We start from the raw sequence: 25,982 nt of genomic DNA, 5'->3' as shown, positions 1-25,982 counted from the left end.
TCCCCCTCTCCGCCCGCTCTCGCCTCACGTCGCAACGGACGGCGGTGGCGACGTGCGGTCCCGCCCCTCCGCCTCGTGACTCGGCGCTGATTGGCTGCCAGAGGTCCGAGCCGGCGGTTGATTGGCGGGGTCCTCACGAGCACCGCGAAGGACGTTGGGGTGGCCAGCGAGATGCCTGCGAGGCTCGTGGCGCAGGGACACTACCGCCCCCTTGCGGGTGGGGGGACCTGGGGGCTCCATGCCCTGTGCGGGCGCTGCTGAGGGGAAACTGAGGCAGAGCCGTGGGGTTCTGTTGGGGGGGGATTAGATCACAGCGAGCACAGCACACAGCACAAATCCAGCCAGGCCCCGCGTCATGGGCTTGTATAAAATCCTGTGCAGGTTTACAGCGAGGAGGGGGGTGGGGGGGGACACGCTGGGGACAGGGCTGTGCACTCAGAGCAGCGTGATCTCACTGGGCGGCAGCGTCAGCCTCTTCTCCCTCGCCCCCAGCAGCCTCTCCATGTGCGCGGCCACCACGCGGCACAGCTCCAGGCCCTGGCGGAAGGGGACAGGGACGGGCCATGGCAACAGGGACACAACACTGGGGCCCACTGAGGGCCCTTCCGTCCCCCCGCGGCCCCCTACCTGCTCCAGCTGCAGCTGGGTGATGCCCTGGGCCTGCAGCTCCCCGGTGGTGATCTCCACGTAGGGAGAGCTGGAGCCAGCCGCCGGGCGCTGCGTCCGCGTCGCCTGCAGTTCCTTCAGCGAGAACTTGGCCACGGGCTCCTGGGGGGGAGGGGGGGAAGGGTTGGGAAGGCGGTCCTGGGGTCCCCACCACATCCAAGGGGTCCACACCTCATCTCCAGAAAAGTGTGTAGGGAAGGCCCTCCTGCCCCCACTCTGTGCTCTTCAGGGGCCCCCACTGTGCTGGGAGGGAGACATCAGCCTCCACCTCTCCTCATGGCTCACGCAGCCCTGTGCCAGCCAGGATCAGGGAGCGTGGTGTCCCCCCATCGCACAGACCCTAGCCCACACCTACGTGGGTCTCCTTGCTGAGGAAGTTGAGGCCGTTCTGGTTGACAGCCAGGATGCAGGGCGAGACAATGGCGTGGTTGCTGCAGCTCTGGATGTAGAAGAAGGACGAGCCGAACATGGGGCAGGCGCTCAGCAGCCCTGAGGGGGGGAGGGGGTGGATGGAAGACGGGGTCTCGTGGATTGCCCATGAAGAGACCTCCTGACCCCATCCCTGTCCTTGCTCCATAGCTCTCACCCAGGAACTGCGCCCGGGCCTGGTGGGGGCTGAGTGCTTGTGCTTGCTGCATGTGCTGGGTCACCATGTGCAGCCAGGATGGGGCCGACAGCAGGTGGAAGAGCTGCGGGGGGACGTAGTCTTGCACCTCCCGCCTACAAGGACATGGAGGTGAGGGATTGTGGTGCCCAATGGGCCCCCAGCCTCTGGAGGGTATGGGCTCCCAGCCTGTCCCGTACATGGTGGGGAGGTTGTTGCCATCCTTGGCTCGGTGCTGGAGAGCAGCCAGCTTGGCCACTTGCTGGAAGTGCTGCTCTCCTGGCCTGGCGGGCGGCAGGACGGTGAACAGCCCCTTGAGGTAGTCAGGGAGAACCTGGAGGGAGACAGCGCAGTGATATGGCTTGGAGCCAGCACCAGCGATGGAGAACTGTTGGAAGGGGACAGTGGTTGGGAGATGACACCCTGACCTGGTTGTAGTGCACGGTGACGTAGAGCTCATTATCAAACTTGAGGGGCTGGCCCCAGACCACCCGGCGGCACCAGAAGGTGTAGCCAGCATCCAGGCGCTCGCTCTCGGTGGCCACGTCCAAGATGTACTCCCGACGTGTCAGTGGTCGCACGTTCTGCCCTGCGCAGCCCCAGCAGCCTCAGCACGGGGGTGGTCCCTACTTGGTGCCCACCTGGTGCCACGACTGAGCCTACTGCCCCCTCACCTCTGTTGGTGACCACAAAGAGGATGTATTCATCCAAAGCCTCCGGGCGCTGCAGCCCCATCTCGCAGCACAGCTCCTCTATCACGTCCAGAACCACCTGAGCACAGAGATGTGGGGCTGGGCTGGTGCCACGTCCCCTGCCACGTTCACGGCCACCACCAGCTTTCGTGCTGGGGTTCACCCTGCGCAGCTCCCCAGGGAAGTGATCTCCAGAGACCCCTTTGTCTCAGTGTCCCTCAGTTCATTGACCATGCGTGTGGGGTGTGCTCAGCCACCATGTTCCCTGACTCACTGAGCACGTCTTGATCTTGAGGTGCCGCTCAATGCCGCCGGGCAGGAGGAAGAGCTGGCGCTTGGCGCTGCGCCCAGCCTGCACGGGGGGAAACGTCAGGCATGGGGTGCATTTCTCATGCCCCAAAAGGACACCCCAAGCCCCCAGGGTGAGCCACATTCTGCCCCCCTGAAAGCCCAGGGCATCCCTGAAAGGGCTTCCTCGGTGGGGGGCTCCCAAGCACATGGGAGACATCCCAAACTTCAGGAGGGGATCTCAAGCTGGCATCAGCCCTGCCCTGCACCCCATGGCCTCACCACCATGGCTTTGAGCTCCATGCTGCTGGGGAAGAGGCTGCGGCCACCAAACTGCAGGGTTTTCCGCAGGTTTTGCTCACAGGCTTTGGAAATGCCTGAGGGGGACAGGGATTGGTGTGTGGGCGGCAGCCCTGGGGGCTCCGCAGCATGGGATGGAGCCAGATGGGATGGGGCTGAGCTGGGACTTCACCCTTTCCTGGCTCTCCTAAAGCTCCCTAGGGTGTGCGCAGCCCCTACCCTGGAAAGGTTGCTCTGGGCGCACGCTGGCATCCCGCAGGAAGGCCAGGAGGAAGGGCCTGAGCACCTCAGAGCACTTGTAGTAGGCGGTGAGGATGTAGAGCAGCCTCCAGCCCTTCTGGCAGCTGTCCCTGCGGGGAAGAGTCTGGGCTGAGCCCCAGGGAGAGTGAAGGGTGCCCATGGTGGCACCCACAGCCCCGGGGACCAGCATGGTGCGGTGTGGGCTGCAAGAGGACACAGCTGTCCCCAGCACCAGCCTCTAACACGGAGACAGGGACTCACGGCTTGGAGCTGGTGTTGTCAGTGACCTGATTGATGATCTGGCAGTATACCTCATCCCGTAGCACCTCATGCTCGGCGCACAGCTGGGGGAGAGGCAGTGCTCGGTGCATGGCTGGGGACATCCCCACAGCCACGGCCGCCACTCAGCACTCTGCTGTGGGGTTTACCTTGAGGATGGTGCAGACAATGTCCAGCTCCGTTTGCCCTCGTAGAGGGTGGTCACCCATGAACTTCATCACAGCTGGGGGTGACAAAGCCACAAGGTGACAGAGCTCATCCCATCCCTTCCCAAGGGACATACTGCCCTCTGTATAGAGAGCCTCCCAAACCACAGGACGTGGGGCAAGGAGGCTGGAGAAGGCAGCCCATCTGGCTACCCCTGGGGCAGGAGCATGGGGTGGGGAGCCATGCCCACCTTGGAAAGCCTCAGTCGCCAGCTTGCTGACACTGCTGTCTGTGAATTCAATGAGCGACTCCTGGATGGGGATCTGGGGTAGAAGGTGAGTGTTGGGAGAGATCCTGAGCACATCAGGACCTCAAGGGGACCCATGGATGATGCCACAGCGAGGGACATCTCCAGGCACAGGGTGCCACACCACAACAAACCCCAGCTTTGCATGACACTGCCATCCCCAATTCGCCCTACTTCCCCGCACCTTGGTGAACCTCAGCATCTCTATCCCGTTGGGCCCATCCTTCTTGCCTTTGCTCCCACAGGACTCACTAGGAGAGAGGGATGAGGGAGCAGGTGGGCACAGCCATCCCCATGGTGTCCCAGTCCCTCCATCAAGCACTCACGTGGTCCCACGCTGCGCTGCACGGAAATACCGCTTGGCAAAGGCCAGCATGGGGCAAGTCCCCATGCCATCCCCAAGATGCTCAGTGCTGTCACTCTCTGGACCCTCTTGGAAGGCAGTGCTGGTCGGGGAGCCCTGCAGAAAGGAGCGGTGGGCACAGGGTATGGCCGGCACCGTGCACAGAGTGATGGCCCCAGGGCAATACTCACCTCAGTTTTGCGGTCCAGTTCCCGGGCCACAGCAGTGGAAGCCACAGCCATGGCCACAGCCCCTGAGGCTGCCACCCTGCCCTGCTTGTCCCCAGGCTCCTCCTTCCTCCCCGCTGGCAAGTGGACGAAGTCAGGGGCCGCAACGGGCTGGACGTACTCAGCTGGGAAGAGCCCTGACCTGCCATAGATGGCCCCGAACTTCCACCCTGCACCGGGCAGAGGGGTGGGGATGGCCCCAGGTGTCACCCCTGTGGCACCCACAAGCCCTCCCCAGGGGGTCTGGCTGTGGCTTTCAGCTGGAAGCAGGTGCAGCTTGGCATTGCATGAGGCAAGGGCACAGAAGAGAGGACACAGACACCACTGGGTGCAGGGACATGGGGCAGCACTCAGTGCTGCAGCCACCCAGGATGGGAACCACAGGGGAGCATCCCTCTGCTTTGGGTTGGTGTCACAAAGAGCCAAAGCCAGCTTGCTGGGCGGCAACAAAAGCGGGATCCAGCCCCAGGGTGGGACAAGGCTCAGGTCAGATGTATACACACATTGGGACACACACAGGGACACCACAGAGCCACCCACCAAAATCCTGGGTGCCCATCTTCAGCTCCTCCAGGTACATCACCTTCTTGCGAACCACGCAGCCGTAGTAGTGGTCTGTGGGAACACGGCCATGGATATCACAGGGACGGCCACCTCCAGGCCGCCAACATGTCCCCAGAGCTATGCCCTGGCTGAGGGTGGGGTGGGACCCCTCGAGCTCATGAAGGGCAAGGGGCGAGGAGAGGAGGTGGCTCACCAATCTTGGGGTGCTCCAATGGCTGCAGGTGGATGATGTCCCCCTTGTGGAAGCTGAGCTGAGCCCCATCCTCAGGGCTGTAGTTCCTCACAGCCACCACGTACTGGGAGTCCTGGGGGCAGGGGGGGCTGGCACAGCCCATGCACGCATGCACATGCACTCATGGAAATGTGTGCACACCCATGGAAATGCATGCACACCCGTAGAAATTCATGCACACCCATGGAAAAGTATGCACACCCATGCACAGGGGCCTCAAGCACCTGTAGAACCACCCCAGAGTGCCAACCCCACCGAAGCCCACAGGTCCCAGGCACAGTCCCATGAGCAGGCTGTCCCCTGCTGCCTGCCCCATCCCCAAGATGTGTCTCCCACCTTCCTGAGCTCCGTGATGAAGTGATCCACCATGGCCTTCACCTGAGGAGCTTTCGGAGAGAAGAGGATGAGCTTCTCACTGCTCAGGTTGAACTCCAACATGTTCCTGGATGGGGTGGCCACAAAGAGCACATCGGCGTAGCTGTGGCAGGGCGAGAGCAGGGTGAAGCACCGGGCACCCACAGCACCCATCCCCAAGGACACGTGGGGCAGCCCCTACCTGTACACCCGCAGCACGCGCAGCTGCTCCCCGGGCATGTTGGTGCCCTTCACCAACCGCAGCAGTTTGATGCCAGCGTGGGACACGGCCAGGATCTGCACGCCTGTCCCCACGCTGCCCTGCACGTCACCACACATCAGCCACAGGGCACAGGGACCGTCACTGCTGTGTCCCACCCCATGATGTGCCCTCACCGTGGCAGGGAAGAGGCGTGAAAAATAAACCTCGCAGCTGTCCCGGGCGGCCATCACGATCTCCTTCTTGACACTCTCGGTGGCCACGGGGCTGAAGGAGTCCAGCTTGTTTTCCGCTGTGGGGAAAACAAAATGGTTCTGGTTTTGTTGCGAGGTGAAGTTGCTCATCCCACTTCCCAGCCTGACCGGGACAGGGAGACACATCACCCTAACGGAGCAAGCCTGGCTGAGCCCTAACACAACGTGTGACTCTGCCGAGCACCAGGTCACAACCAGCTCACTTACAGGCAAAACTGGTTCAAATTTAAGCAGAATCGGTTGTGGCTCAGAGGTACCCAAGAGATGGGGACAGTTGCCGGAGTGGGAGGATGGGAGCACCCCGTTGTGAGCTCCCTCCTCCCCCCCTGGAACAGCTGTATTTGTGGTGCAGAAGAGCATTTACCAAAGAGGGATTTCATGCGGAGCCGCTCCTCAGGGCTGATGCGGATGCAGGTGTCGGAGAGCGTGTCAGTGAAGATCTGGGGTGAGGAGCACAGGGAGCAATGTGTCCCTGACACCCTCAGGTCTCCCCTGCCTTCAGCCAGGCCATCGGAGTCTCAGTGGCGCTGGAGGCAGGGATGTGGGGCCAGCTCAGCTCCTCACCTGCCGGAAGATGAGGTCCAGCAGCAGTGGGTTGTTGAAGCTGTCCTTGGGGTAGAAAACCTGCCAGGAGGGACACCAGCATGGCTCAGCTGGGAAAATTCCCTTTATCCATGCAGAGATTTGATACCAACCTTGTCCCAGCACAGAGGGGGCAGGGACAGACCCGCTGGAGTATGGAGCAGATGATGCTGCTCACACCATGTGTCCCCCTGCCTTCTCCCCATGCCCCATGGAGCAGGCTGTTCCCAGCCCTGTCCCCAGCCCTGCACCTCCTTGCGGATGTATATTTTCCAGGGCACGTTGTGGTAGGTGTAGAAGTCCTCACTGCAGCTGTGGTGAAGTTGGGTCTGCACCTGCTGTGCCTCAGATGGGAGCTCCCTCGACACGAAGACTGGAAAGGGATGGAAAGCCCTGCACGTCCCCGGGGCTGACTGCCAACAGCCCCTCTCTTCCAGGGGAAACTGAGGCACAGGGACCAGGGGAGGGCACAGCTGTTATCCCATGAGGATGCTGCAGAGCTGGACCTTCACCCGCACCTGGTGCCACGGGGAAAGGACAAGTTGCCCCACTGCCCTGGGACCCCAGTGTGGCTCTGCCTCGTGATACCTGGAGGTCGGGAGGCTGCTGGTCGCCCCATCGGTGCTCTCAGCTGGTACCTGCCACTGGGGACCGGTTTCACTGCAGCCACTGCCTCCATGGGCCCCTGCGAGGCAGCAAGCAGACTGAGGTCGGGGCTAGCAGCTCCCCCAGCCTGGCACAGGAGGCACAAATGTGGACACATCCCTACCACAGCTGCAGGCGCCCGGGCTGCTGAGAGCTGCTCCTTCAGGATCTGCAAGGCTTCTTCGTGGGGATCCAGCTTCTTCCCAAAGAGCTTGCTGCGGAGACAGCAGCCTAATGTCACACATACACCAGCATCACCTGCATCCAGCCATTGTCCACGTACTAGCATCACCTGCATTCCAGCATCACCCGCATCTCAGGATCACCTGCATCCCAGCATCACACACGCTCCAGGAAGAGGGTAATGGGGCCGGAGGACATGGTTGGCAGCCCCACGGCTCAGTGTAGGGCCTGGAGGTACCTGTGGGGCTGCGGGCCGCGTGGGGTGGGCTGGCACTGCCGGATGATGTTGCGGATGTTGTGCGTAGGCCTTGGGATGTGCTCCGAGTTGAGCCGGGAGTGCTGCACTGGCTCACCGTTCCACTGCCAGCCCGTGGGCACTGTGAGGACAAACTGTGGCTCATGGGGACTGTGTGGGCACCTTGCCCACTTGGTGCCAAGCCCCTGGCCCAGGCACCCCTTACCTGCTTTCTGCAAGTAGGGCCGGGGCTGGGGGGCCCGTGTGGGTGCCCCCTCTGCTGTTCTGCCCTGCAAGGCGAATTGCACCATGAGGATCTAGCCCCTGCCCCACTGCCCCCCAGTTCCCCCATGGCTGGGGAGCAGCCTGGGCAGGAGTGGGTTCAGCTCCTCCCAGCCCTGCCCCACTGACCGGGGGACGTGGTGGGCTGGGGTCTGCGCAGCGCTGTGGGGGTGAGGCTGGCTCTGCACCTGTGAAGGCAAAATGGAGAGCTCAGCATGCCTGGCACCCAGGGCTGCGGGGTGCCAGGGTGTTCCCCAAACCAAGGGACCAGGGATCAGGTGGGGAAACTGAGGCACGGAGCCAAGGAGGGACCCAGGAACTTACCCTTCGGCTGCCGCGTGTCAGGGGGCATGGCTGGATGCAGCTGCTTGGCACCACCACTGCTATCCCCCCCTCCAACACCACCGCCTCCCTTCATCCTCTGCACGATGGCAGCTGGCTTCTCCAGCTCCTGGTGACCAGGTGTCATGGGGAAACTGAGGCACAGCCCCCCCACAGAGGCTGCATTATACCCCACACCCCCGGCCCTGCTGAGCCTCGGGCGGGGGGATGCCACTTACCCCATTGCCGTAGGAGAGCACTGGGTCAAAGAGGCTGTCCAGGTACCGATCCAAACCCTTCTGGGTTCTGTGCTCCCCAAAGTCGGTGTCTGGTAGGCAGAGTGCAGGATGAGCCCCGAAGCCCTGCAGTGAGCACAGCCCCATGGGCAGCTCGGGGCTGGGGGCTGTCCTACCATGTGGTGGGTACCCCTCTGCCTCCACCAGCGACGGCAGCGTGGGTGCTCTGACAGCAGGAGGAGGCGGCACTTCATCCAAATCCACGGGATGCACCCTACAGAGAGCGGGGATTTGCCCCAACCCGTGCCCCTATGGCACCCATCCAGCCCTGTGCTGACTGCGGGGCCATGTCCCATCCCAGGTACCTACGCCCAGCTGGCACGGTCCCGGCTTCCTGCCCCGTCCCAGGCGATGAGGAAGCAGGACTTCTGCTTGGGGAAACCCTGCAGCAGCTCCAGGTCGGAGACAAGGTCCAGGACATAATCATGGCCAGCCAGCTCGGCCCATTGGGTGCCCACCTTCATGGCCACGGACCACCCGCGCCAGCCCTCTGCCAGCCCCCTGCTGACAGTGGGACACTGGGGACAGGCTCACCCAGCTTGGGGGGACACCGTGCCCAAGAGCTGGGCAACGTGGCTCCCACCCCAGATTTGGGGTCACCCCAGATGTCTTAGGGTGAGCTATGGGGAGCCGAGCCGGTGGTACCTGTGCTTCAGGACATCTCCTGCCAGGTCCTCACCAGTGCTCCAGGAGTGCACGGGGCAGGAGAATTGGTCACCTGGGGAGGGATGGGTGGTGAGCGGGTCCCGAGGTCCCCTCTTGCACTGGGACCCTCCAAGAACCCAGCCCTGTGCCACCCTGTACCATCGAAGCAGAAGAGCTGCAGTGCCATGCTGGCTTGCCGCCGGTTTGCCGTCCACTCCAGCAGTGAGGGCGGGTAAGCGCGGGCACCCAGCTGGGACCGTGCCATGGCATGCATCAGCTTGCGCTGGCACACCGGTTTGTAGCCAGCAAAGGCATAGTCGGAGACAAACCTGCAGGGAAAGGAGGGCTGCTGAGGGGTGACCCTGTGGTGGTCCCAGACACAGGCCGTAAGGGACCATGGAGGGACCTCAGAGCACCCCCAGATGGGAGCAGCATCCTTGGGCACATGTGCTGGGATGGTCCTGGGGGATGCTGGAAGCATCCAGCACTGTTACCAGGCTGGCTATCTACACGCGACCCACAGGATCTAGGCACTGTCCTCAGCAACACATTCCAGATTATCCCTCCAAAGGACCCGGACCCCATCCCACACCACCCCCTGGGGTCCCAGCAAGCCCCCATCCCCAGCTCACTTCAGCAAGTACTTGTCAAAGGCGGCAGATGGGGGGAAGGCGCTGAGGCAGGCGGCCAGCAGCAGCCAGCCCCGCTCCTCGTTGTTGACGTTGGTGTTGCGCCAGACCTGGTTGGCGGCTTGTGCCAGCAGCTCATCCCGCAGCCCCGGCGCCGACAGCCCCTTCTGCACGATGTAGTTGCCAAAAAGGGTCTCCTGTTTGCCACCCAGCCCCGGGTCACCCATGAAGCGCAGGATCTGTAAGGGCAGAGCGAGGCGGGGGCTGCCTGGCTCCTTCCTCCCAGCCCAGCTCCTCTTCCTCACTCTGCGCTCTCCCACCTACCAGCTTGAAGAGGCCAAGCGCCTCATGGCACAGCTCCTCATCCAGCCGCGTGAGTGGGGCCACCAGCGGGGCCGTCAGCATCCCAAAGGCCGGCTCCTGTAGTGACACCTGCACCTGTGGCTACCTGCCCCCCCAGGGGACCCTGCCGCTGCCACCCGGGGATGCAGTGGGAAGCTCTGAGTGTTGAGGATGGAGGCTTTGGGACTGAGAAAGGGTTGGGATGTGGGATGGGGCCGGCACCGCATGGAGGCTGAGAGCAGGATGCGCTGCTGTTGGGGATTCTGGGGACTTGGAAACACACATCGTAAATAGTGTGAGAGGAAGAAGAGGAGGAAGAGGAAAGATTAAAAGCAGCTGGGGCCAAGGAGCAAAGCGACCTGGGTCTCCCGGCCCCGCGTCGGGTGTCCAGGAGGGCTTGGCGGGTCTCTCTCCAATAACCTCAGCGGGGTCCCCCCGGCCCCTGGAGACGACAGAACCCACAGGGAGGGAGGGCAGAGGAGGGCCACCCCCAGCTCCACGCAGCACCGCAGCCACCCCGCAAGCTGGCCCCGCTCACGCCCCATGGCACTGCCTCAGGGACCCAGAACCTTGCCGCTGCACCATGTCCAGGGCAACGAGGACCCCCACGAGCCCCCCGCCCGCTGGGGCAGGCGGCCGGTGCCACCCTTACCTGGAAGTGGCCCCGCACGTACTTGGCCATGGAGTAATCGTTGATGTCGAGCGGCAGGGTGAGCTGGGAGTCGGGCTGCAATGCTGGCGGCGGCACCAGGACCACACAGCCGGCGTTCACCTCACGGGCAGCTGCAGCACACAGCCAGCAGCTCCAGCACCTGCACCCAGGGATGGGGATGAGGGTGGTACGGGCTGGGGCCTGTGTCTGACCCACTCACCTGCCGCAGCCTCCAGCAGCCCCATCAGCTCAGCGGGGATCTCCAGGTGTGTCACGTCCACCACCTCCCTCCTCGTCAGCTCCTGCCGTGAGCACAGGGACGGGGCCCCATTGCTGCGCTGCTCCTCCTCATCCCAATACCGTGGGGTGCTGTGCCATGGCAACGGGTGAGGGCACAAGAGCATCACTTCATTACCTGCTTCCTTCTTTCCTTCTCCTCCTCCGCCCGCCGGCGTGCATCTTCCTTCCTCTGCAAGCAGGGATGCTACATTGAGCCCCCAGCACCAAGGAGACCCAGAGGCATGGGCCCACCCCAGGGTGCCCTTGTCCTGGTGTCCCCTGCCCATGCCACCAAGGAGGTGGTGGGGATGGGAGTCTGAAGGGCTCCAGGATCTGGTGGTGCCGCTGTTGCCCATCTCACCTTGAGGTACCGCCGGCGGTTCACATAGATGTGCACCAGCGACCTGAACTTGATGAGTGTGTGCCTCATGCGGCGGTACCGCTGCCTGCAGGAGGGCACTCCATCATCCTGTGCTCCCCGCTGTCCCCCCACCCCAGTGACCCCCAGCCCCACCTGGCCAGGTAGCCACGTGCCCGGCTCTGCAGCAGGACGATTTTTCTGCGCAGGGAGCGGAAGCGCTTCTTGATGAAGAAGGTGCGGGCGTAGCGCTGCAGCGTGAGCGCGGCCAGGTGGTGTGCGCGGGCCCGCTTGCTCTCCAGTGCCTGGTACAGCTGCTCCTTCAGGAAGAGCTGGGGGGAGCACGCCGTGAGCCCCCATTGCTTGTACCCGAACACCTCAAATTCTCCAGCAGCCCTTAGCAGGACGGTACCTTGCTGACGCCGACGTAGTACATGCTGGGGCTGACGGGGCAGAGGTTCCTCAGCATCTCCACACAGTTGGCCCCATTGGGGACCACGTTGGACCACATGTCGACTAGGCAGCGGTACCTGGGGGAGCCCATGGCACTGTCACCGGCACTGCCACCACACGGGACCTCTCTGTTCCACCACATTGCATGGACACCCCCCACTGCCTGGGATAGCAAATTCTCCTGGTGCTTTTAGCCCAAGTGGGTGGCTCTCAGCTCCCTGCTGTGGGGTCCCCAGAGTTGGCAGTTCCCAACCCACAGCCACCACCCTGCACACCCCCAGCACCTGTCAATGAAGACAAGGAAAGGGATGCGGATGGGGAAGCCTTCCTTGCGGATGCGGATGGTCTCCAGGATGCCTGAGTAGCGCAGCTGGCTGCTGACCACGTCAGCCTCAAAGAGCCCTGGCTCCTGGGGGGACAAGGAGTGAAGCCTTGGTAGCCACGTGGGCAGATCCCCACCAGCAAGGGGCAGGGAGACATGGGGACCCATGCGGCACCATGCACCCACCACGCTCACCTTCTTGTTGTTGGGTTTGAGGCAGCGCACAAAGAAGGGGTTGCACCTATGTTGGAGAGACACCATTAAGGGACAGGGGACAAAGCCAGCCTGGCCACCAGGGGCTTGGGTCCAGCGGTCCCACTCCCTCCAGCAGTGCCATGTGTGTCCTTCTTGCCCCAACCTCTCCATCTTCTCCACCAAGTCCAGAAGAGACTGCTGGAACCGTGCGGCCACGGTGGGAGCCTTGTAACGCCGCGTTCGGGTGCTGCTCCTTCTGACCAGACTCCTCTGCCGGGCCAGCACCTGGGCATGGCCGAAGAACAGGTTGGCCACCACCTTGGAGGGACAAGGAGGGTTATGGAGCAGGAAGGTGGCCCTGGTGGCCACCCAAGAGCAGTCTGTGTGACACGAAGGCTTGGGAGCCCTATGGGAAAAGGGCATGCGGTGGCACCATCTCCTGCTGGTCCCTTTGAGTGGGGGAAAAATGCTTGGGGACATTACAAGCAGCATGTATCCATGCCCCAGGCAGGGCCCTACCTTGGTCCTGCTGCTGATGAACAGGTCCAGCACGTCCTGACGGACCTGGTCGTAGTTTTTATCTAAAAACTTATGAACCTGGCAAAGGAAAAATCCTCACAGTGAGGAGTTCAGGAGGGAGGTGAGGAGCTCCAGGCTGGGACTCTGCAGGTGGAGGACTGCTCCCAGCCCCCAGCCAGAGCCCTGGGTCTGTCCCTTGTCCCCTGCTGCTGGATTTTAGGAACATGGTTAGGTGGGCATGGTGGTGATGGATTGACTTGGATGGTTGGACTTGGTGATCTTAGAGATCTTTCCCAACCTTTATGATTCTACAATCAGGCCCACAACCCTCCATACCAGCTCTATAACCCATCACACACCTGATAGGTCACCTTCCCCGCATAGTGCTTGATAGTGAACTCCGGCAGCGGCATCTTGGGCTTGGTGTACAGTGGGTTGGTCCCGTGGTGGTAGTGACACTTCTGCAGGAATGTGTGATCCGTGGCCTGGGGAGAGGTAGCAAGGTGAAGCTCCGTGGCACAGCTCAGGCAGTTTGGCAACACCAGGATGGGGATACCCGGCCAGGTGACAGTGGAACTCCCAGATGGTCCAGGTCAGCCCAGGGGCTGAGCAGCACTGGTGACACCCAGGCATGGTGACAACCCGGTGGTGCCATCCTCAGTGTCCCAGCTCCAGACAGCCTCACCTGGGGGAAGCAGCTCTGGTCATCCAGGATGCGGAGGATGCCGTAGGGTTTCTGGGAGATGAGGTCGATGCAGGGCTGATTGTCGCTGAAGGGGATTTCCTTCCACTCGATCTGTTCCCGCAGGTATTCCTCCTGCCATGGAAGCAGCTCACTGAGCCCTGTGCCCCAGGTTGGGTACTTGGACACCCCAAAGTCCCCAGCTCCATGGTGACACGGCCAGAGATGAGCAGTGCGTGGCTCCGCCCTCCTGCCCACCTGCTCCTCTTGGAAGATGATCTTGTTGAAGAAGAACTGCAGGTACTCATTGGCGTAGTTGATACACAGCTGCTCAAAGCTGTTGAAGTTGAGGTCCTGCAAATAAGAGTCATGGGGTATGAAACTATCTGGAGCTGTTCACAGCAAAACTGGGGAAATGGAGTACACAATGAGGTTTGCACCCACCTCAAAGCCATAGATGTCCAGGATGGCAATGGAGAGGGTGTCCTGCCGCGGGTACACCAGCTTGTTGATGCGGTCAGTGAGCCAGCCGAAAAGAAGGGCATAGAGGGTCTTGGCAATGGCATCCCTGCAAGGGGTGGACAAGCAGAGCACTGACCAAGGCACCCTGCTCTGTGCACCTGCAGCACCCGGTACAGCCTGGCCAATGCACTTCACACACAGGGCTGCATGTGTTGCTACCAGCACCAAATCTGCACTGGGGGATGAAATCACTCTATTTCCCTGTCCCCTACTACAGTGTCCCCATCCTCTCAGCCCCAGACCCCCTCCCTTTACCTAGCATCCACAGCACTTTCAACAGTCAGGGGGGTAAAAATCTTCTCCCGCAACGTTTCCTGGTTGGGGACACACAAAGCATTGGTGTGACTGAGGTTTTAGCCACAGTGGTCCCCGACCCATCCCTTGGACTGGAATGCTGTCCCCCCATGCACTCACCGTCACCTTGAAGGTGATGGCTTTCTGCAGGCCTTCGGGGGAGATCTGCAGCAGCTCAGCCACTGTCCGGATCTCTGTGGCACTCACCACCGTTGCAATCTCCTGGCAGTCCGTCTGCAGGACACAGGGTGATGGAGCAGGACATTCCCCTCTAATGCACCTCAAATCAGGCCAAAAGAGCTTGGAACTGGACTGGCTCACATACCTCGTATTTCTCAAAGTAGACATTGCCCAGGTGGAGGACAGAGGAGAGGATGCGGAAGATGCTACTCTGCTCATCCACGCTGAAGCCCAGCACCTCCATGGTGTTGAGCAGCCGGCGGAAATCCTCCGCATCATCCTTGCCCGGGATCTCGCAGTTCCCACCCTGCCATGGCCCCCCAAGCCATCAGCACCCCCAGACTTCAAGGGGTAGGACACAGGAGGACCCCATGAGCCCCCAGGAAAGGGTTTGGAGGAGGCAGGGGCTTGCCACCTGGTTCAGGTAGTAGTAGGTCTCGGCGCCCTGCAGGCAGTAGCGCTGCCGCTGCTGGGCAGGCAGCCCCACCAGCATCTCGTAGAAGATGTGATAATTACGCTCACTTTTGGCCTGTAGGGCAGAGGGATGAGCTGCAGGGCAAGGGGGGATGTGGGTAGAGTTGGAGGGACCCCCCCCGGCACCCACCTGGAAGACCACACGGGACTTCTCCAGCAGATACTGCGAGGTGATAGCACCGCAGATCAGACCACTGCAGGGGCAAGAGCAGGCGCCCGGCTGGCAACCTGGGGGTCTGCGGGATGGCTCTGTGCCCCCCTTCATTCTCCTGCCATATGCAGGGGTCACCCCCATCCCCAGGTTCCTCCCAGCGATCTCCCAAGCATGGTAGGAGCTGCACACGCCAGGGTGACATTGGGCATCCCCATGGGCATCCCTATAGGATCGGTGGTGCTGATCAGGAGGGACCGTGGGGACCCATGGGCGGTCAAGGCACAGCATCACTGCACCTTGGGCAGAGAACAGCAAGTGCCATGCGTCTTCATGTCTTCGCCTTTTCCCCCTTCCATGTTTCAACCCCAAAAGCAGAGCCATACGCATGTCCCACCCCAGCTGTGATTGATGGGGGTGGCCCAGGAGCAGGGGGGGAAGGAGGGGAATGGGGATGACATGGGTTGGGGGTGGACACGCAAGAACGATCAGCATTACTTACTCCTCCAGAAAGATTTCCACAAATTTCCCAAACCTGCTGGAGTTGTCGTTCCTCACAGTTTTGGCATTGCCGAAGGATTCCAGCAAGGGGGTTGCCTCCAGGATCTGCCCACGGCCAATGGGGAGAGCCCAGGTCAGGCACCCCAGCAGCCACGGGACACGCTGTGCCAATCCCCCCAGCTGTGCCACCACCATTGCACACCCAATCTGGAGGTGTGCAACACCACCACCCTGCACGAGGACGCAGCACAGTGCAACAAGCCCATGCACATGCATGCACACAGATCCCAGCTCCCATCCCCACTGTCCCCATGCAGATAGGGTGATGTGGCAGAGATGCCACCACATTGCTCAGCCCCATTGAGCCATCTCAGTCCATGTGCCCCACAGGTACCTCTATCTGCCGTAGTCCAGGTGGAAGCATGGGGACAAGGAGAGAGCGGTGGAGCGATGGAGGGGAGCAGGGATTGGGGCAGGGGTGGGGACAGGGTGAGCGGCAGCCCCTACCTGCTGTGCAGTGCTGCGCTTCTGGCTGACGGCTGCCAGGTAGCGCAGGATCAGCTTGGTGGCCTCTGTCTTCCCCGAGCCGCTCTCCCCACTGAAAAGCAAAGCCCACCCCTAACACACCCACCCAACACATCCCTAATGCACCCTGTGCCCAGAGATACCCATGGGGCCAGGCTGGTGCACCCTGTGCAATCAGGGCAGCGCTAGTTACGGGCAGTGCGTGGGGACGGCCACCCCTCACCTGATGACGATACACTGGTTGTGTTTGGCATCCATCATTTTGGAGTAGGCGACGTTCGCAATCGCAAAGAGGTGCCTGGAGGTGGCGGGGGAAGAGGCACATACACATCACTGCATCACCCCAACGTGGGGACCTCGGGCTCTGGGGACCCGGGGCTGGGGGGTGGGCACAGCAGTGCAGTACTCACGGCGGGTTCTCGCCCAGTGCCCTGCCTTCATACTGCAGCACCTGCTCCATCCCGTAGATGTTGTACAGGCGGTAGGGATTCACCGACACCAGGATGCTGCCGATGTAGGTCTGCGGGAGAGCGATGGGAGGCTGCGGGTGCTGGGGGAGCAGTGACCCCTGGGGACGCCCGGAGCCCTGTCCTTACGTAGATGAGCTGGCGCTCGAAGCGCGTGCGGATGTTGCTCAGCACCGTGGCTTCCTGCAGGTCCCTGGTGCAGGAGGAGGCTGTGTTAGGGGGCACCGGGGGCACAGGACCCACAGCCCCATGAGGTTGGAGCTGTCCCTGTGATGGGGCCGTGGCACTCACTCCAGCTGGGTCATGTCCTCCAGCCCGTCCTCCTCCTGTGGCTCCTGGTAGCGCACGATGGGCAGGCTGCACAGCGACTGCATCTGTACAGGGCGACAGCATGGGCACCATCAGGGCATTGCTGTCCACCTGCTACATCCCACCTGGGTCACCACCACTGCCCCAAATCGCCATCTGTGACCCCAATGCCAGCAAGTACAGGGACCCCGAGCAAGAACCCATGGCCCTAAAATGGGTCCCTGTAACAAAAACTTTGCATGTCTGGAGAGAGCAGAGTTGGAAATTGTGAGCAGCCCCAGCAAGGCAACACTTGGGACTGTCCCATTGCTGTTCCTGGAGATCCAGGGCAGGAATAGGTGGAGATGGCTGCACTCACGCTGCCCAGGGAGGTGGTGGGGTTACCAACCTGGAGGCATGGAGATGTGGCACTGAGGGACGTGGGTCCGGGGGGATGAGTTGGGGTTGAACTCGAGTTCTTTTCTAAATCTAATGACTCTATGGCAGTACCCAGCACCACGGCTGTACCCAGCACCACGGCCTGTATGCAGCCCCCACTGGCTCCCATCCAGCAGCGGGCAGGAAAGCAGACACCCGCCAGGGTCGTGGTGCCGCCTGCTAACGAAACCTCTCCCTCCCCGTTCTGCAGATCGGGTCTCAGCATTTCCATACGTGGGCTGCAGCCAGCCGGAGTCAGGTGTCTGCAGCATGGGGGGGCCATGCAACAACCATCCCCCATCCAGCCTGGTCCCCATGCAGGACCCCACCACCACCCCCAGCTGCTCACCCCCCACTCTGCCAATGCAGCCCACGGCTCTGGCTGCCTCACACCCCTCAGCTCTCACACCGCACACTCTCCCCTCCCAGCAGGCAGAGCAGTGCTGGTGGTCAGAGGGCGATGCGATGCCCACTTGCCCACCATCTCCTTCCCATGGCGATCTCCACGCCAAACCACCCCACGCTCACTACACCACCAGCATTACCTTGCTGCGCCAGGGCTGCTTGCTGCCCAGGTACCCGTCGGCCCAGGGGTGCCTGTCCCTCCAGGCGCTCGCTGAGCGCTGGCCCAGGTACCGGGCGATGCTGGTTCCCCGCTGGCTCGCCCACTGCCTCCCGCGCTCGGCGGGGTGCCGGGGGTAGCCCTGCTCGGCCGTCCAGATGTCGGGCATCTCCCGCACCCGCACGACGTGCTGCTTGGACCAGTGCTGCTTGTACATGCGGGACGCCCTCCGGAAGGAGCCCAACCTCTGGATCTGCGGCGTCACCACCGCGTAGCGCCCAGTGCCGTCCTCCCCAGCCACGGCCTCATTCTCCGGAGGCTCAGGGGCACGGAGGCTGCGGCGGAGGATGGGGGGCGAGCTGGGGGGGCGGCTGTGGGGTGGGGGACTGCGGCGGCGGGTGCTAGGGGAGGACGGGAGAAGGGGGCTCCCCACGTTGGTGTTCGGAGAGCTGGGGGTGCCCACATCTCTCCGGGATGGGCGTCTCGGTGGGGAGGGTGAGCGGGATAGGGGGCGGCGGGCGGGCGGTGGGGACGAGGGAGCTTTGGAGGGGGCCATGCTCCCCACGAGCAGCGATGCTAGGGACTGCCCCACATGGCGGATCCGTCCCGGGGACGGGCTGCGGCCCCCAGATTCGGCAGGAGACGGCCTTGGCGGTGGTGAGCGCGGAGCCATGCCAGCGAGGGGCTGCCCGATTCGCTGGATGAAGGATTTGGGGGGCCCAGACGCAGGGCTGGGCGGTGGGGGCGTGCCCTGCCAGGGCGGCAGCTCCATGCTGGGGGCTTCATCCCAGGAGGGGCTGAGTCGGCGGCTGCCGGGGCGCGAGGGTGGTGCAAGGAAGGAGCTCCTCATCAGCGGCTTCACAGCCTTGGTGGGGGGCTCCGGCTGCCGCGGCCAGGCCACAGGGAGCCGTCTGGGGGGACTCATCCTGGGGGAGCTGCTCCGCCGTGATGGCTGTGGGGTCAGGGGCCTCCCTGACACCCCCAAATGTCGCGATGCTGGAGCTGGCGGTGCAGCATTTGGGGGTGCCCATGGCACAGCAGGGGGCTCACGGCGGAAGCTGGCCCCAAAAGACACAGAGCGCCGTGGCCGCTCACCTCGCACGCTGCTGGGGTGCTGCTGTGCTGGTGGCGGTGATGGGGAGCGCACGGGGTTTACAAAGGGATTGCGGAGTGAGGATGGCCGCGAAGCTCCCGGTTCATGGGGCAGGGGATCCTGGCTGCCCCCCACCCGCACTGACCCAGCGCTCTCTGTCCCATGGCCAAAGCGCCTGTAGGAGGGCTGGACGGCACCGCGGTCCCAGGGATTCCCCATGCCCCGCAGTGCACGGCCGAGGGGCTGGAGCTGGGAGAGGGAGCGCTGCAGGAACTGCCCCAAAGGGCTCCCGCACACCCGCGCTGCTGACACCCGGCCCCCCCGGTGTGCTTTGGGGCCAGTGGCCGGTGGCTCATACTCATCATAGTCATCCTCATCGCGATGTGGGGATGGAGGCAGGGAGATGTCCAAGCGGTCCCTGCCAAACAGCTTGACCTGGGGCCTTGGGAAGAGCCTGAATTTCCTGTTGAGAGAGAGCTTGGAGGACAACGTGTCCCGCATGCCCTTCAGCGAGGAGGTGCTGAGGATAGAGAAGGGATAATTCCTGTCCTCCTCCTGCCAGTCTTCTGGTTCCTCAGCCTCAGCGATCTCATCCAGCCCCAGAGCGTAAGGGTTGCAGGAAGACTGGGCACGCGGGGTCCACCCGCCTTCACTGTACTGGATGCGGTGCTCAGGGTATTCGTCACCCATGTACCCCCCAGCCGTGAGGCCAAGGGGCTCCCCAAAGTCCTCATAGGGGTCCTCCCTGTAACCAAAGGGTCCTGCCACCTCCTCACCGTACTCTGGGTCACTGCTGTAAGGGTCATAGAGGTGGACTGGGGACCCATAGTCCTCATCCTCGGGTTCCAAGTAGCCGTAGGGGTGCTCCAATGGCTCATTCTCATCCCAAAACCCTCCATCAAATCCATACTCATCTTCCGCATCATAGCCGGGGTAATCAACATAGCGGGTCGGCACTGCGTCCTCAAAGCCGTACCCTGGTGGGTAGGCGACAGTGGGTGAGTGGATGTAGTCTTCCTCCTCTTCCTCATAGCCACGCTGCAGGCCGTAGGGTCCCTCCTCCTCCTCCTCGGCATAGCCACGCCGACGGCCATAGGTGCCATCATCCTCCTTGGTGTAACCAAGATGGCGGCCATAGGCCCCGCCTGGCACCTCCTTGGTGTATCCATGACGGATCCCATAGGGCCCTTCCTGCTCCTCCTTGCCATAGCCTTGCCGACGTCCATAGGCCGCATCCCGCTCCTCCTGGGCCCACCCGTAGCGCAGGGCCGGCGTCCCCATGGGCACGCCACGCTGCGACCGCCGCCGGGAGGATGGGCGCCGCGCCATGCTGCCGCGCCGCTCTGCGCCGGGAGCTGCGGGCCCGCTGCCGGCCGGCAGCCGCCTCATGTTGGCTCGGTGCCTGAGGATCTCGTCTTCTGCGGGGAACGGCAGCTTCTTGGCGCCGATGCGGGACAGCCAGGCCGTGTCGGCCGCCCGGCTGCCCCCCGTCAGCCGTCCACGCCGCGACAGCAGCTTCCTGGCCAGCCAGCCCGTGGCGGCCGCCGCCTTGCTCAGCACCTGTGCCCGCGGCTTAAATTTCCTTTCCGGTCTCCGGCGGAAGAGCGACGCTCCGTCCTCGGCCGCCTGCCCGGCCCGGTGCAGCAGCAGGAAGGCCGGCTTGGGCTGCGGGGCGGCTGCGGCTTCCTCCTTCTTCCTCTTCTTCCCCACGTGCTTGAAGCGCACCATGAGGTTGGAGGTGGACTTGAGGACTGCTTTGTTCTTCTTCTTCTTCTTCTTCTTGGTGCTCTGCTTCTGCAGCCCCCAGAAGAAGCGGGAGGTGTTCTTGAACTGCCCCTTCTTGGGCCGCCGCAGCCCCAGCTTCTTGAAGCCCAGGAAGAGCTTGGAGGTGCTGCGCAGGCTGCGCTTGGCCCGCGCCTTCAGTGCGGCTGCCACTGCCGCCTCCTCCTCCTCCTCGGCTGGCTGGGCCGTGGCCTCCGTACCCTTAGCTCCTTTCTTCTTCTTGGCGTTGTCGGCCGTCGTTTTGGAGGCGCCTTTGAGGTTCTTCTTGGCCGACGCCGCATCGCTCTCGCCCTCCTCTTCCTCCGGTTCCAGCTGCACCTTCTTCCCCCGGCCCGGCTTTTTGGCCACCACCGCCTTCAGCACCCCCTTCTTCTCCTTCCCTTTCCCCTTCTTGGGCTCTTCTGCCGCAGCCTCCTCCTCCTCCACTTCCTCCTTCTCCTTCTCCTCCTCCACTGCTTCGGGCTCCTTGCTCTCCTCCTTCAGCAGCTCGGTGTCTGACGCCTCCTCCACCTCGCTGACCACCTCCTTCTTGCCCTTCTTGCCATCCTTCCCTTTCCCTTTGCCCCCCTTCCCTTTGCCATCTGCCTCCTTTTTGGCCTCCCCCTTCTTGCCGACCATCCCGCTGGTGGCAGCCGCTCATGCTCCAGCTCTCGCACCCGCTCCGGCCCCAGCGATGCCCCACGCAGATGTCACAAGGCGACCCTTATCCCAGGGGTGGTTATTTACCTGCGCCTGGTTTCCGTGGGCCATGTGCCCATGCGTGGCTGCCCGCGGGGGCTCCTGGCTGGGCATGGCGTGGAGCCGACAGAGCTGCCGCCTGCCTCCCACCCAGCCCCACGAGTCCGGCCCAAGGTGCTCGCCACGGGGCTGCCGGCTGTAACCCAACCTCGGGGCTCGCGGCAGAATGAATAATGCAAGGGATGAGCTGCTCCTGCACGGAGACTTTTCCGAAGGAGCCAAGGAGAGGCAAGAAACACCTCTGCGGGTGGTGTGGGAAGGGTAGGTCCTACAGCAGGGATCATCCCCGCTGCCCCTGGCTTGCAGCAGGATGCTGCGAGGGCTGAAACACGGCACTACCAGCTCCATGCTCCGGGAACAACGTCCCGAGCCCCCAACCCAGAGCCACACATCCTTCAATAGGTGAACACAAACACCACTGCTTGTGTTCGTATCCGCACAAAGCACCATCGCCAACCTAAACCCAGGCTCTGCCACCTCTGCGTTGCAACGTGGAGTCACGGAGGAGGACCCCAACCCCAAATTGTACCCTGCAGCCCACAGGGTGCAGCATGGGGTCACCCCGATGCCGTGTGCACATTGCGTGTCCTGCAGTGGTGCCTACACGCACACGTGCCCATCCGCGGGGTGACCGCATCAAATGTTAATGCCTGCCCTGGATGCGTGCCGCTGTGGGTTCATGAAACTTTCAGCAGCGGCGGTGTGAATTTGCTGCCCAGCGCACGCCGTGCAGGTGAGGTAGCACCGCCCCAGCCCCTTCTCCCCATGCTGGCCCATGCGCAGCTCTGCCACACGTAACCGCCCTGCCGGCAGCACGAGCTCCCATCCCGCACCCTGCACCACCCACCCGCTGGCACAGCCCTCCTGTGCCATCCCCACGGCCCCAGCCCCCTTGCTGGCTTCACTCATGGGAGCTGCTAACAGCGAGCGCCGTGCTGCAGGGGGCTGCTGCAGGTCCCGCCTCCATCCCTCCACCGTCCCCATCATCCTCCATCCCACTGCCCCGCATGATCCCTACCCCCATCCCCCCACCCCCCGGAGTGGTGCAGGCACAGCATGGCATGGCAGCAGGCACCGGTCATGCTCTCGGTGCCCTGTGGTGCTGGCACAGCTCCCCATGCATTGCCATGGCTGTGACCATGATGAGAGCTCACCAGGAGGACACACCAAGAGAGGAAGAGCAAAGGGGAGTGGGCAGCACAGCCTGAGATAGATGAGTCCCTGCACAGCACTGCCCAGACCCTCCCATGGACCCCCCCCATGCCATCCCACACTAAGGGTGCAGCGTTCCCCTCGGCCTTTGGCACAGAGCCTGCAGGGAGCAGCCTGGGTGCAAAACCCAGTGCTGAGGATAGCCGTGGCAGCAATGGGGTCCAGAGCATCCTCTGACCCAGTCACCTGTGAAGGGCTCCAGACCTCTCCCCAGGGACCCTCCAAGCCCCAAGGCACTGCAGGTCTCTCCTTGGTGTCTTCTGAGCTGGCCATCCAGCCCTAAAACCAAACCTGAGAGCATGGGGACCAGCAGCTCCCTGGCAACGTGCAATGCATCCAGGCTGGCCAGGAAACCTGCCTGGGGCAAGGCATGACCCGGAGGAGAGGTTGGAGCAGACGCTGCAGAGGAGAGAGCGGCTGGGTGCGATATGAACTGAGATTTGTGCTAAACCAGCTGGCACACACCCAAAAACGCTGGCTCACAGCCCCTGCCACGCCACACAGCCAGGTCACGGCCCCACGGTGTCACCTTGGCCATGGAGCTGATCCCAGGGGCCTCAGCTGCCAGGCTAGGCAGGATTCCTAGGGTACCACATCCCCAGGATAAAGGAAACACGGGGAAGGAGTGGTAGGAGATGTGGGGCAGATGCCTGTGGGGGAGGATGGGGTACGTGGGGCAGGAAGCTCTGTGCCAGAGTGCAACAGAAACACTGTGACCATGGGAAGGTGAGGCAAGGGGGATTAAAGGCTGGGAGCAGGCAGGCAGAAGTGACACAGCGCTGCGCACCGTGACCTGGAGGACGGCAGTGCAAGGACCAACATCGCACAAAGGTCCCTCCCCCGCACCTTGGCCATCGCAGCCCCCACGAGCCCAAGGGACGTGCCACCCACCTGGGGCACTCGCAGCACTCACCTGGGTAGCCTGGCTTGCCCGCATGCCCCACGCCCCAGCGCTGCTGGCACCGCACTCGTGGCCTCGCTGTCCCTCGGGGAACATCACTCCCCCAGCACCCGCAGACCCATATTTGCTGCACGGCAGCTGCCGGCTGCTGCTACCCAATGCATATTTGATGACTGCTATTATTCTCATCTCTGCTCACGAGCGGAGGGATGGGAGCTAATCTTCCCTGTGCAGGGCTGGGGGGAAGAGGGGATGGAGCAGCCGGAGGGGCGGCCAGCCCTGCTCCCTGTCCCCTTGTCGCACGGTGACGCGGCCGGACAGTCCCACAGCCCCGTCCCTCCCAGGACAGACACATCATGAGCCCCAGATGTGAGCAGATGGTAAAAGGCCCTGACTCACTCCTGCCCATAAGCCAAAGCACGTTTAGGAAGAGAAATCACAGGGACATGGGGCCACGCAGCCGTGAGCCTCTCCCACAGTGGGGCTGGGATGGAGCTGCCCTCCAGGCACCCCAAGGAAGGGAGCATCCTGCATGGGAACATCTCTGATCTCTGCTCTCTCCTCCCGAAGCCACACGCCTGGGCTCCATCTCCTCCCTGCTAACACGTCCCTGCCGTAATGCGGTGGGTATTTATTATGCTGATTCCTCAGAAAGCAAAAGGCTTAACTGCAAATTACAATCAATAGCCCCAATCCCCAAGGGGAGGGTTCATCATTTAGCAGGCGCAACCAGAGGAATTCTAAACTATTTGCCAGCCATAAATCCTCCTCTCCGCAGCCTCCCCAGCCAGCTCGGCACAATGTGCAATGTCTGCTTGGGGGTGACCCTTGTCAGCATTAGAAACAATTAAGCTGTCACTGCGGATCGTGGCTCTTATATACAGTCCCGAGCAGCGCTTTAAGATGTCAGTGTGATGGGGTGAGGGAAGCTGGTGGAGGCAAGCCTGCCGCAGTAACCATCTCTCATTGAATTAAATAAATGTATTTGGAGTCAGTCTCTTTTTATTACCTTGCAAACGATTCCTGACTAAATTAAATTATAAAAGGAGTGTTCAGCCAATCAAACCTGCTTGATTGCCTGGAACAAGCATTTTAAACAGAGCACGCCTCGGGCCTTTGCTGCTTCCACGATGAGATGGAGGGCGGCTGATGGACTGTGTCAAAGCCGACCCACCCCGCTTCACACCTGGCTCAGCAGCCACACACAGCCCCAGGCCGCAGGCAAGAGCCAGGGCAGGCTGGGTGCAGCCTGGGGGAGCAGGGTACGGCGCTAATGAAGGCAGAGCGGGTTGGAAGAGCAGAGAGATGGCAGCAGCTGCAATGCAGAGCAGCAGCACCAACCCCAGCAGGATGCTGCCTCTTGGTGCCGTCCAGGAGAGCCTACCCTTTACAGCAGGAAACAGCAGGCTGCCTGCTCCCGCATCCCGTCCTCCTGCCCCTGCCTTTCTCCAAAAACCCTCAGCAAGGAGTCCCTGAGCACATCTCCCATTGCTTGCTAACGAGAGGTCTGAGCAATTCCACAAAGCTCAGGAGGCTCGGGTACAGCACAGACGCTGCAGTGATTTCCCACCCACCCCTTGAGAGAGATCTTCAGGCAAACCTGCTGCTGCTGCTGCACTGAACTGCAATGCTTGCAGCTTTTAGCGTCAGCGCAGAACAATTACGGAAGCTGTCTGAAAGAATGAGCACTGCAATTAGAATGCACGCATTTTCCAACACAGCCATGGACTCGCTTGCAAAAGCAGCGACTCCTGCTTCAGAAAAGAAATTAGCTTCTTCTGGTTTAACTACTTTTACTCCATCCGCTTTCCAAATTTAATCGCCCATCGGTTCATTTTGAACAGGGACGAAATGCACAATTTCCTGTGAATAGCAAGGTTAATTAGAGGTTTTAACGAGGGTGTGCTGGACCAGTCAGTTTTAAAAGCGAACACACGGAGAGGCAGGCACTAACTAACCAGGTAGGTTACACTGTGCCTCTCGCACTCACACGAGCATCCACCTCTTCCCCTAAGGCACACGCTACCCGGCTTAAGGACGAAGCACCGTCAGCACCTCCAGCTGCCCAGCTCTGTGCTGGGGCTTGGCAGGCTCCCCGGTTCAGAGTCAGAGTCAGAAAGTCAGGGACAAAGCGAAACCAAAAGAACTCTTTGTGTGGGAAGCTCTTTGCCTGCGCAACCTTCACAGGAAATGTAAAGGGCGAGTTAATGTGCTGGAACGGCATCCCCCCCCCGCCTCACACAGAGAAGTGCTTGCTTTCTGCAGCCAGCTCAGGCATAATGCTGCTAATTTGGAGCTCATTCTCCGCTAGCTGCCACCGCGGTTGGGATTTGCTCTCCACTCCAGCTGTGAACAAAGCCAGGAACAGGGAAGGGAACTTACAGAGTTCAAAGTCACCTTCTCCGCTTGGGTACTGTGAATAATATCGTGCTTGGCTCCCACGCCATCTCGCAGAGGTCCTCTCCGTGCTCAGAGCCCTCTCACTGCTGCCTCAGGATCTAGTCCACCTTACCACCT

General features: G+C 62.1%; 1 protein-coding gene across 1 annotated transcript; it reads right to left on the bottom strand.

Moving 5' to 3' along the window:
* MYO15A (myosin XVA) lies at nt 337-25,946 on the bottom strand. Its single transcript, XM_021412053.1, has 63 exons — nt 17,723-25,946; nt 16,743-16,825; nt 16,581-16,644; nt 16,395-16,504; nt 16,208-16,282; nt 15,967-16,057; nt 15,461-15,564; nt 14,938-15,001; nt 14,749-14,862; nt 14,479-14,640; nt 14,274-14,387; nt 14,115-14,173; nt 13,782-13,905; nt 13,596-13,691; nt 13,341-13,472; nt 13,015-13,140; nt 12,656-12,733; nt 12,300-12,454; nt 12,137-12,182; nt 11,904-12,028; nt 11,579-11,696; nt 11,323-11,498; nt 11,170-11,254; nt 10,945-10,998; nt 10,750-10,831; nt 10,530-10,660; nt 9,860-9,955; nt 9,539-9,774; nt 9,066-9,235; nt 8,907-8,979; nt 8,571-8,765; nt 8,378-8,475; nt 8,205-8,293; nt 7,969-8,095; nt 7,774-7,832; nt 7,589-7,652; nt 7,366-7,504; nt 7,069-7,159; nt 6,888-6,984; nt 6,551-6,672; nt 6,282-6,341; nt 6,082-6,157; nt 5,640-5,755; nt 5,446-5,564; nt 5,226-5,367; nt 4,851-4,962; nt 4,634-4,708; nt 4,058-4,263; nt 3,850-3,983; nt 3,708-3,774; nt 3,467-3,539; nt 3,219-3,292; nt 3,052-3,134; nt 2,770-2,900; nt 2,533-2,627; nt 2,237-2,314; nt 1,945-2,041; nt 1,699-1,859; nt 1,471-1,604; nt 1,253-1,386; nt 1,022-1,155; nt 628-768; nt 337-537 (listed from the first exon to the last, which is right to left on the bottom strand). The coding sequence occupies exons 1-63, from the start codon at nt 21,230-21,232 to the stop codon at nt 436-438; spliced, it is 10,278 nt and encodes a 3,425-aa protein (XP_021267728.1). The 5' UTR covers nt 21,233-25,946; the 3' UTR covers nt 337-435.

This window comes from Numida meleagris, chromosome 13, assembly GCF_002078875.1.
Source record: "Numida meleagris isolate 19003 breed g44 Domestic line chromosome 13, NumMel1.0, whole genome shotgun sequence".
Classification (NCBI taxonomy): Eukaryota; Metazoa; Chordata; class Aves; order Galliformes; family Numididae; genus Numida; species Numida meleagris.
Note: the sequence above shows the minus strand (reverse complement) of the source record. Positions and strands in the feature narration are given on the sequence as shown.